General features: G+C 37.1%; 2 protein-coding genes across 2 annotated transcripts; one reads left to right on the top strand and one right to left on the bottom strand.

Annotated features, from left to right (window-relative positions):
- The first annotated feature begins 944 nt into the window (after positions 1-944).
- LOC132175572 (6-phosphogluconate dehydrogenase, decarboxylating 3, chloroplastic) lies at positions 945-2,785 on the top strand. Its single transcript, XM_059587547.1, has one exon. The coding sequence runs from the start codon at positions 1,108-1,110 to the stop codon at positions 2,596-2,598; it is 1,491 nt and encodes a 496-aa protein (XP_059443530.1). The 5' UTR covers positions 945-1,107; the 3' UTR covers positions 2,599-2,785.
- A 3,675-nt stretch (positions 2,786-6,460) lies between these two features.
- LOC132176284 (uncharacterized) lies at positions 6,461-7,489 on the bottom strand. The gene has a single exon (XM_059588447.1). It carries the CDS (start codon positions 7,351-7,353, stop codon positions 6,481-6,483), a length of 873 nt encoding a protein of 290 aa, XP_059444430.1. The 5' UTR covers positions 7,354-7,489; the 3' UTR covers positions 6,461-6,480.
- Between the last annotated feature and the right edge of the window lie 3,938 nt (positions 7,490-11,427).

Genomic DNA, 11,427 nt, shown 5'->3' on the forward strand with positions numbered 1-11,427 from the left:
AATAAAAAAACCATGAGTGAACCACTCCCAAGGGCTGAGATGTTAGCTAAACATTAAATATTATAGGGTTTTCGGCTAATTAGAAAGACATATCAATAAAATAAATTTGACCCTCATTCATACTCTAACCCCTCCACTTTGATGCAGTTTGAACTCGTCACCCTAAATCTCCTGTTGTGATGTTCAGGATGGCCATGAACTAGTTTTCCATCGGTGGGTTTTCTTCATAATTGAAGATCATTCTATTTTTCTCTTTCTTTATTTCTCATTGTTTTACTTTTTTTTTTTCTTTGCAAGTACAATACTTTGAATGCAGAAAAGACTTTTCTTTAATCATACTTTATCTAAAGACTAATGTTTACTAATTTCGCCAACCCATAAGCTACTTCGTTCGTCTCCTTTCGAATATGAACAATCTGCCACAATTGAAGGCTATTTAAAATGACTCTAGTGTCTTCTATTAATTGACCATATCGACTCTAATAATATCCCTCAACAATGATCTTTTGGTACCCCAACTCACATCCACAAGTGACTCGAATGAATAATTTCAAACATGGTCACAATTGGTAAGAATACCATTCCAAGATGAATACTCTAATGAATAATTTCAAAAATTTTGGTAAGTGCCTATCCAAAGTTAGAAGTAACTAAATAAGATTTTCTATAATTCTCTACCATGAAATTAAATGTTTCAGATTTTTTATCTTGTAAAAATTTATTACATTTTTTTTTTTGAATCCTTAAAATATATATTAATAAAAAACATAATAATTATCAAGGTTATAAAAATTAAATTGTTAAAAGTATATATGAGAGAATAAATAATAATGATATTTAAATTTGAATTTGAAAAAAAAAAATTAGTAAAATAATATCAAAACGACGACGAAATAAGGCACACAAACATAAATCCTCGAAGGCATCGACGCCCACTCACGACACCCTCTCGTTGGTGGTTGAGTCGCTGTCCCTTCGCTCCCTCGACGAGTCCGCCACTCGCATTTACTTGCCACATACAAATATCGCATAAATCCACTCACCCCACCAACCCACCATCCCAATCTCCTCTATCTTTCTCTCTCTCTGTCTCTCGAATCCACAACCATGGAGGCCTCACAAGCTCTGTCACGCATAGGACTGGCGGGTTTGGCCGTCATGGGCCAAAACCTGGCACTAAACATCGCCGATAAAGGCTTCCCAATCTCCGTCTACAACCGTACGGCCTCCAAGGTAGACGAGACTGTACACCGTGCCCACCAAGAAGGCCAGCTTCCCCTGAACGGCCAGTACAGCCCCAGAGACTTCGTCCTCTCCATCCAGCGGCCCAGATCGATCATCATCCTGGTCAAGGCTGGCACGCCCGTTGATCAAACCATCGCCGCCCTCTCCTCCCACATGGAACCCGGCGACGCCATCATCGACGGCGGCAACGAGTGGTACGAGAATACCGAGAGGAGAATCTCCGAGGTCTCCCAACAGGGTCTCCTCTATCTAGGCATGGGAGTCTCCGGTGGGGAGGAGGGTGCTCGTTACGGACCCTCGCTCATGCCCGGAGGATCCCACCAGGCCTACACGAACATCCAAGACATACTCCAAAAGGTCGCCGCGCAGGTCCCAAACGACGGGCCGTGCGTCACCTACATCGGCGAGGGCGGGTCTGGGAACTTCGTGAAGATGGTCCACAACGGGATCGAGTACGGCGACATGCAGCTCATCTCGGAGGCCTACGACGTGTTGAAGAACGTCGGGGGGCTAAACAATGAGGAGCTCTCGGAGATCTTCGCTGAGTGGAACAGAGGTGAATTGGAGAGCTTCTTGATTGAGATTACGGCTGATATTTTCAGGGTTAAGGATGATTTGGGAGATGGGTTTTTGGTGGACACGATTTTGGACAAGACTGGAATGAAAGGGACTGGGAAATGGACGGTCCAGCAGGCCGCGGAGCTGTCCGTGGCCGCGCCGACAATTGCCGCATCGTTGGATTGCCGGTACCTGAGTGGGTTGAAGGAGGAGCGAGAGAACGCCGCGGAGGCATTGAGAGAAGCGGGAATGAATGAGCCAGATGGAGTGAAGCTTAGTGGGGTTGATAAGAAGAGGTTGATAGACGATGTGAGGCAGGCACTGTACGCGTCAAAGATATGTAGCTATGCCCAGGGGATGAACTTATTGAGGGCCAAGAGTGTGGAGAAAGGGTGGGGTTTGGATTTGGGGGAGCTAGCGAGGATTTGGAAAGGTGGGTGTATTATAAGAGCGGTGTTCTTGGATAGGATCAAGAAAGCCTATCAGAGGAACCCCAATTTGGCGAGCTTGGTGGTAGACCCAGAGTTTGCGAGGGAGATGGTGCAGAGGCAGGCAGCGTGGCGGAGGGTGGTGGGGCTTGCGATATCGGCCGGGATCAGCACGCCCGGGATGTGTGCTAGTCTCGCCTATTTTGATACGTATAGGCGGGCGAGGCTGCCAGCGAACCTTGTGCAGGCGCAGAGGGACCTGTTCGGGGCGCATACCTATGAGAGGATTGATCGGCCGGGGTCGTTTCATACCGAGTGGTCGAAGCTTGCCCGGAAGAGTAATTCAGGTGTTGCTGCTCTCAATTGAGATTTTTTTACTATGGTTTGATTGGTTAGGTTCACTTTGTTTCTTTTGATGTTGGTGATGATGATCATGATGCTATTTGAATTGGGGTTGTATGTTTTGTTTAGGATTCTCTGCTAAGGCAGAGCAAAGTATTGCTTAGCCTTGCTTTTTCGGCTGTTAATAACAAAATGCATGCCTTTTGAGTTTATGAGCTAAATTTTTTTTATTATGATTTGCTTTTATTTGTGTTAGACACACATGTTATGAGCTCCCCTCGCATTTTAGGTATAGTTGGTAGGTTCTATGTGATGATGTGATGTCTCTTTGTCTTCTTACTTTATTATCTAATTTTTATCTTTTCTGTACTTGTGCATTTCTTATCAGTGCATATGTGAGATGAAGGTATATATCTAGAGGCTTACTCTATATACTTTAACAAATTATTTGGGACTTAGATGAAGAGGATTGTTGGTATACGGTGGAAAGGGTTGTTACTGGTCGATATCTCGTTGTAAAATTGCTGCTCTATCTTATTTGGTGTCATGTCATTGTAAATTCTCAATCAGCCTGGCATACATCTGCTCTTGATGAATTTATGAGGCAATATACTTCCACCCATTTGCAGGGTTTTTCTTGTTTTTTAACAAAATGCTAGCTCAAGGGTTTGTAATCGTTTCTGCTTAAATAGCTGGTGATTATTAATAGGTGAGATTGAAGCTACTGTAATAAGAGTGGAAGCGAACGAGAATGTTGTTATGTTGTTCCCATTGGCTTTCCCAGCAACCTTCTTGAGCATCTCCAGTAATGATGGCTATTTTAGCCGCTCAAAATACAACTTTATCTATTTTAGCTACTAATTTATCACTACAAACTCCATCAGACTATCTATTTAACCCTTACTTTATTTTAAATTATTTTTTTTTCCACTTCTCTCTCTCCCTCACCACTCACACCCCTCCCCTGACCTTTCCAGCCCAAATCCCCTTTCCCCTCTCTCACTCTCACTCACCACAACCAGAATTGCAGAGATAAAGATTAACAACAATGCATGCATCTCTGCTCCACAAACATTTCTCGATCTATCCTCCAATTTTTGAAAGCCCATCAACTAACAAGAGGGTTCTCATGAATCTTGAATGTCAAAGCCGCAAAATAAATCAAGAAAAGAGTGTTTGGTGTTGAAGAGCTGGAGGCAGAGAAAGAGAGGCTCTGAGGGATGAGGGACGATTTGGTTTGATGGGTGTCGATTTTGGGTGTGATTTTCGGATGGGTGTCGATTTGGTTGGATGGGTGTCGATTTTGTGGTGCGATTTTCGGATTTAATGGAAGGAGAGTTTTTGGTTGTTTTGGTTTGTTGTTGTTGGCCGAATTGGATGGAGCTTTTTCTCATAATGGGTTTTGATTCTCAAGTTGGTAGATTTAATGGAGTGTTATGGAGGGATGGAGTGAACCAGACGATTTTCTGGTCTAGTGGAGTAAGATGAGCAAACTAAAAATGGAGGAGAGAACCGAAGAAGGAGAGAGAGACGGAGAAGGAGGGAGAGAGAAAAAATAAAAAATAAAAATTTATTTGTAGTGTGAACAGTGAATAGGCTGTTCATGTTAGAAGAAAAAAAACTAACTTGCCTACTCTTTTGGAAATGAAAAAACACAAAATAGTCAGATTTAGCTATTTTCACCCATTTGCCTATACTTTTGGAGATGCTCTTAGTTCTTATCTTTTGATGTTTCTTTTATGTGGTAGGTGATTTAGAAAGAATACAATTCCTAGATAGTCTCGTTGAAGAGATTAACAGTTCTTAAAATCCATCATGTCTATGGGATAAGAGCATGCCCTAACATCATGTTCTTTTTCAAAGTCGGTTGGATTAAACATAGAAAAAAACTTTGGCCCCTTGCAATTATAGCTCACTTTTGGATACACTACACTCGTCTTTAACATCTCTCATCATGATTGGATGTTTGTGATTTTGGTGGTTGGTTGTTCATTCTTTATGTTAAATGTTTGGCCCTTTGGTTGGGGGCATGGCCTGCAGTGATTTGAGAGTCTGACAGTATCCTATTATCATGATGAGCGTTGCGGGGGTACTAACTTTTTTACTAAAGTTCCTTACAAACTAACGTGTCATTTCTACTATAAGTCACTTACATGTGGCACCAAATGACTCATTTGCACCACTAAACAATAAAATTTGCTTGTTTGTTGCTTATTTTTTTCACTCATGTGACACCACATGACACTCACCTGAACTGTCACATGAATTTGTAAGAAATTGTTGCAAAAGTTGTAATACCCCTTGCATTTTTCTATCATGATAGTGTGGCTTTTTGATGACTAGGACAATCATCTTTTCTCATAATGATGTTTCCTATGGAATTTTCAGGCCTTTTGAAGACCAACTTTTGATGGTCTTCCTGCCTCTGTATATGTTGCATATACAACATCACTAATTCGAGAACTTCTAATGTTGCAAAATGTGAAACTAAGGAAAAAGCCTACTTCTTGCATCCAAGCATGTAAATTTTAACTTGAATGCATGAACATTGAGGGCAGGTAATTACAGTTCTTGATAAGAACCTATAATGGAGTGCTTTTACAAATCTTGGTTCTTTTTTGTTGAATGTTGACGATTTGGATTGAGATTTTTGGTTCTAACATTTAAGGAGAAAGGGATTATTGTTTCTTTATGTTGATGTTTGTGGGATATTTTAATCTCAATCATACGCGAGAAAATGATTATTGTTTGTTGTTCAAGTTTGAAAGAATTTTATTCAATTCAATCTATTAAACTGGCATATATTGTACTTAGAGTATGTGCGAATTACATATTTTATTATTATTATTATTATTATTTTGACATAAATTACATGTTTTATTAAAAACACATTTAGAGATCAAATGTATTTTTGAATGAACATGGGAAGAAACTAGGTCATTTAGCTATGGGCCTAGCAGAAGAAAAATTTGGGTAAAGAATCTAATTGAAAATGAGTATAAGAATCACATGTTTTAAATATATTTTATTTTTCAAAACTTTGTTCATACTGTGGCCAAATATGATAATAATTGGAGTTAGGAGGTTCTGCATTAAGGGCTCTGATTGAGTATAGTATGAATTTCACAATTGATTCTAAGGATGCAGAACTATGCCAACGGTTTGACTTTGACTGACTACTGTCCCAAACTGAGAATTTTGGGTTTTTTTTTTTTTTTTTTTTTTTTTTAACAGACTGAACATCAGTATACACATTTAAAATCCCAATTTTTTCAATTCAAAAAAAAAAAAAAAAAAAAATCCCAATCGTTTATTTCCCCCTTTTCCCGGTACCCTTGTGGCCTTGTTTGAATAGGAAAAAAAAAATTCCAATTTCTTTAAAGAAATGAATATTCATCATTGGATGTGCCCCAATTGCCCTACACTTACTTTTTTTTTTTTTCTTTTTTTTTTAAGTAACGTTAGAAAATTACATTTTTATCTTACAATTATTTAATAATGTTAATGTGATAAGTTCCAACCATCCCTTAGATCAGTTCTCGCTAAAAGAAAACAAGGACTAAAATTGTCCCATAGCATTATCGAATAGTTGTAGAATAAAAATGTGTTTTCTATCGTTCACAAGTACCAAAATGTCAAGGAGTTTAAATAACACATTTTTATTTCATAATTATCTCACAACGTTTACATAACTGTTCAAACTAACTTTTGATTCAGATCTCAACAAAAATTAAAGGTTGATTTGGTTACTACCAATTTTAGTATTTTGAGATAAAAATAAAATGTAATATACACCATTACTCAAACTGTAAACTCAAAAAAAAAAAAAAAAGGAAAAAAATGAGCAGGAATGAAACAGGAAGAAAATGAAAAAAGAAAAAGAAAAGAGAAAATAATAATGAAAGAACTATTGAACGCCTCCATTCTCAAGGACAGGCTGAGTTCTTGTTACAGCAGCAGAAGGCATCTTACTACAACCCACCCATCTACTCTCAAGAATCAAATCTTCATCGGCCTGTCTTTCCATCACCTGAATCTTCTTCGTCTTCAAAACCCTCACACCCACCATGGCGGCATAACCCGCCACAGCCAACCCAGAAATCCCAACCACAAATCCACCCACCCACAGATACCACAGCCCCACCAGCTTCCTCTTCACCGGAACAACAACCGAAAAATGCCCTTCATCTCTACAATAACATACGCCGGCCGCCTGCACGCCCATTTCGCTGAGATTAACTGTCCCGTTACCGTTAAACGCCACGCATCTTGTCTCGGAGAGAGCGAAACTGGGGAAATGAATCGAAATAGGCTTACCCATTGTGTTAAGACTCAGCTTTCTGATGCTTTTGGAACGAACATTTGATGCATCGAAAACCAGGAAGCCGACGACCGGAGTTATCAGAGAGTAACCCTTCAGGCGATAGAACTGGGAAGACAAGTTTCCCAAGTTCTGATAAACTATAGCGAGCCTTCTAACGTGCGGCACAGGCATTGTTCTTGATGGGATGTGAAAGAAGCTGAAATTAGCTCCCCTGTTCCACAATCTGCGGCTTCTGAGGCGGACGATTGAAACGTCGATGCTTGAAAGATTGGCCGGAAGGATGGCTTTGTACAGAGCACCCGTGTGAGGCCGGTGCCGGACCAGAGTTTTGAAGGCAAATGCTTGAAGAGAAGCATCCAAGGATTCAGTGGAAAAGTTGTCTGAAGAAGTGCTGCTGACAAATGAGGAAGAAAATATGGGAAGAAGAAGGAAGAAGAAGATGAAGCTCCGGATCATGTTGGATCACAAATATCAGAATGATGTTGAAAATGGTTGTTTAATTATCTTCTCTGTTTATGCTTTTTGAAGAAGAGGTGATCAATAAGCATGGTTTGAATTGGGTCCCATGGCTGGAGGACTCGGAAGTCGCAAACATCTGTAATTGCACATGACTTTTAATCACCATTTTTAGGTGATTTAGCTAGTTTTTTATGTTTTTATTTATTATTATTATTTGTTTTCCTAAAGTAAAGCTGCTTTTGGATTTTATTTATTTTTTAAAATAAATCAACTAAGATTTATTTTCTAAAATAATTTGTGTGAGTTACTGGTTTCTTTACGATTTTTTTTTTTTTTTTTTTTTTAACTTTTCAAATTTTAAAAAGTGATAATCGACTCTTTTAAATCATCACACTTTTAATTTCTGTTAAAAGTGATAGTAATTTTTGTTAATTTAGACCAAAACAATATGTAATTCACACGAAAGATAACTTTGATACTAAACTAAAAAATTCGAGGAAAACACTCTCCTCCTTATTAATATGAAGAAGTTGCGGAGAAAATTAGTGTATCTCAAGTCAAAGTTCATTCCTTCTTCGTACGACACTACCACGTGTCACCTTTTAATTAGGTTGCTCGAGGTGTCCTTGATGAACTATGTTGTGGGTCAAGTGACATTAAATGTCAACTGCGTGGTGACGGAGGAGAGTGGTGCTTCCATGCCTCGTCCATTATAGGTTATCTAAAAAACTTGCTGATACATTGAGTTTTAAGCCCTTTTTAGATGCGATGAGAGATTTGGTACTTCATAGCTTATTATGATCGTTTTGTCTTTACAGGCCAATTTAGGTATGGGCTAATTAGCCCTTTTTAGGTGCTATCACAAGACGATGCAATTGGAAGGTCATTCAATTGTGCTTTTTAGTCAATTGATGGTAAATTAAATGATGGAAGAGAGAATCTTTTAGCCCATAAATTGCGGGCACCAAAAGTGTTAACATCAACATGCGTTAATTTCTCGCCTCCGCCTCCGGTCAGAGCCAATTTAGCGGATGTGGCTCACTATTAATTATAATATTGTTTTAAATTCTTTATAAATTCAAAAGAATTGGCACCTTCGATATTTTCATATTACATTTTCTGAAAGTACTGTTTGGCCTCATAATTCAACTTATTCAGTTTCCAACTAAACTTCTCTTTTCGCCTCAACGGTATAGATTTAATTTTACTTTTTTATTTTTTCATTAAAAAAAAATTATGATTTTTATTTTTTTTCTTTAAGGTTAAGTCTATTAAATTGACATTCCTACATAGAGCATTCTGCATGCATTATATATATAAAAAATATATATGATAAAATTATATGTTCTATTAAAAATGTTATTAAATCACTACTTATTCTAAAAGTTTAATCTTATACGAAAAGATAAATTTAATTATTTAATCATTATTCTAATACTCTCTTTCAGGTTTGGACTCAAATGGAAGAGTGATGTGAAAATTAAAATTGCATGTGAGAATCACATGTTTTTAAAATAAATATTTCTTTAATATACCGAATTAAAGAATTTTGTTTAACTCATTTGAAAGAAAACACTGTTCTAATCTACTCTAAATTCTTCTGAGTAATTATGTTCATCGCCCTCCATCACTCTTTTATTTCCTCAATGTTTATGTGGCGTGGTTTTTTTAACCAAAAAATCAATTTACACTCACCAAATTAGGGGTGAACACGGGTCGGATATCGACCGTTTTTGTTACCCGCGCCTTGCGGGTTTGAAAAAGTCTACCCGTAACCCGGAGACAATTAACCTTATCCGTCGGGTTTCGGGTTTTGCGGGGCGGGTTAAACGGTGCGAGTAATGCAGATTGGCAGGGCAAGGCAAGTATTATGGGCATGGCTTATTTTTCTTGGTTTTTTTTTTTTCTTTCATTTTTTTCATCTAAGAGAGAGAGAGAGAGAGAGAGCGAGATGGCGACAGAGAGAGAGCGAGACGGAGATAGAGAGAGAGCGAGACGGAGACAAAGTGAGAGCAAGGTGGAGACAGAGAGAGTGCGAGATAAAGATAGAGAGAGAGTGAGACAGAGCAAAGAGAGCGAGAGGTGCGAGTGATGAGAGTGAGAGAAGAGAGGGATGAGGCGGTTCAGAGAAGAGAAGAAAACTATAACTAAGGTTTTTTTTTTTCTTTTATTTGCTTATAAGCGGGGCGGGGCGGGTGCCCCCACCCCAAAATTTTTTCTTCCCGAAATCTGCCCTGTCCCACATGGATTGGAAGAAATCCAACCTGTATCCACAAAAAACAAACCAAATCCAAGCGGGGCAGGCCGGATCGAGGTGGATTGGATGGATTTTTGCCCACCCCTACATCAAATGTTATGAAAAATCACACCACATATACATTGAAGGGATGAGAGGTGTTGTATAACATTACTCGAATTCCCCCTACTCATTTTTGCTAAAAGAATAATAATAATTTTTTTTAAAAAAAAAACTTATTTTTTTGTTCAATGCGCCTTGTTTAGCAACTTGTTTTTTCTCCTCAATTGTTCATGCATCATTTCCTCAAATAAGTCAATATCAAAACATTCTCATTTTTTTTAACTTTTATATCACATTATTCACTTTTTATTACTATTTAAATTTTTTTTAAATATATATATATATATATATATATATATATATATATATATATAAACCACATTTTTATTACTTTTTAATACAAAAAATTCAAAAATTTATACCACATCAATAATTTTTAGCTACAGTAATGAAGGCAAAAATACTTTGCCAAACAAAGCTTTATGTGTTAAACTTTCATGTGTTTCACGTCTTGCTGAGATGTCTTACAAAGATGCCATTATACCCAATCTCTTAAACCTCTCATTGAGCTTTTTAGAAAATTGGTGTGTGAAATGATGTTCGACGCGGTAAAAAATAGTAATTCAAACAAAAAATTAAAAAAAAAAAAAAAATCTCCTAAAACTTATTCAAATAAATCTCAAACTGTCGGTCTATTAATTTAAACAAATAAATTTCATAAAATTTCTTTCACATTTGGTATTTAAATTGCTGTACGTACTAAACAAGTTTAACTGAAGGCAAACTACAAGGAAATTTCGTGATTTCCAATGAGGAAGAGAGATTCCACTACACTCTAGTCTGACCCTTCTTTCTTTTTCTTTTTCTTTTTTTATTTTCCCCTAATCTGACACTTTCTTTACTCGTGGTGGCTGCTTTCTCTCTTCCTTTCTCACAGTTTAGGTGGACACTTTTCCCACTTTTCTGACCACTAAAGACACCCATTTAGCTTCAAGACTCCTCCACCAGCAGACCGATGATTATTAGTCCATGAACTTCAAAAATTATGCACAAATCCACATTATTATATTAATAAAAAGACAATATAGTAAAGTAAATAAACCGATTCAAAATTAAGCCTACGTTTAATATATTGGAGTTTGGAATCATGATTACTTCTTTTTATTTTTTTATTTATTTTATTTTATTCAAAGCGGAAGAGAAAGAAAAGAGGAAGAAACACGATTACTTGAAAATACGAATGAGTATTACTAAGAATACAAGAATAATTTATATTTATTTGTTTGGTGACAACTAATAAATGACAAAAAAAAATCATTGAAATTGAATCAATTCTTTTTTTTTAAAAAAAAAAAAAAAAAATACCCGAGCAATATTATTTCCCTACAAGATCATTCTATTTTTAGGTGCCCAAAATAAAATAAAATAAAATAAAATAATCCATCCCCATGAAGAATAGAAGGTGGTCAAGGCCAGGAAAAATGCTTTGGAGGTCGTTAAGGTATGACTTTTTATTAAATAGTTCCTTAAGATTCAGAATTTTATTAATCTAATCATTCTTAAAGAGATCTCTTCATCCATCTTTCTTTTGTGTAATCATTGACTTTTAAGTGTTAAAGTTATCACCCATCGATTCCCACCGACAAACTCTTCTACTTACATCTTTATGTCATGCGGGTTATTGTTTTGTACTATTTATGATGGAAGAGTACTGCCAAGTGTATTACACATAAACAAGGTATCAAATACATGTTTTTGCTTTTGTTTTTGGA

The sequence above is a fragment of the Corylus avellana genome, chromosome ca3, assembly GCF_901000735.1.
Source record: "Corylus avellana chromosome ca3, CavTom2PMs-1.0".
NCBI classification, from domain to species: domain Eukaryota; kingdom Viridiplantae; phylum Streptophyta; class Magnoliopsida; order Fagales; family Betulaceae; genus Corylus; species Corylus avellana.

What these genes read in the sequence shown, in the direction of transcription:
- LOC132175572 (XM_059587547.1), top strand. Translation starts at nt 1,108, where the DNA reads ATGGAGGCCTCACAAGCTCTGTCACGCATAGGACTGGCGGGTTTGGCC.
- LOC132176284 (XM_059588447.1), bottom strand. Translation starts at nt 7,353, where the DNA reads ATGATCCGGAGCTTCATCTTCTTCTTCCTTCTTCTTCCCATATTTTCT.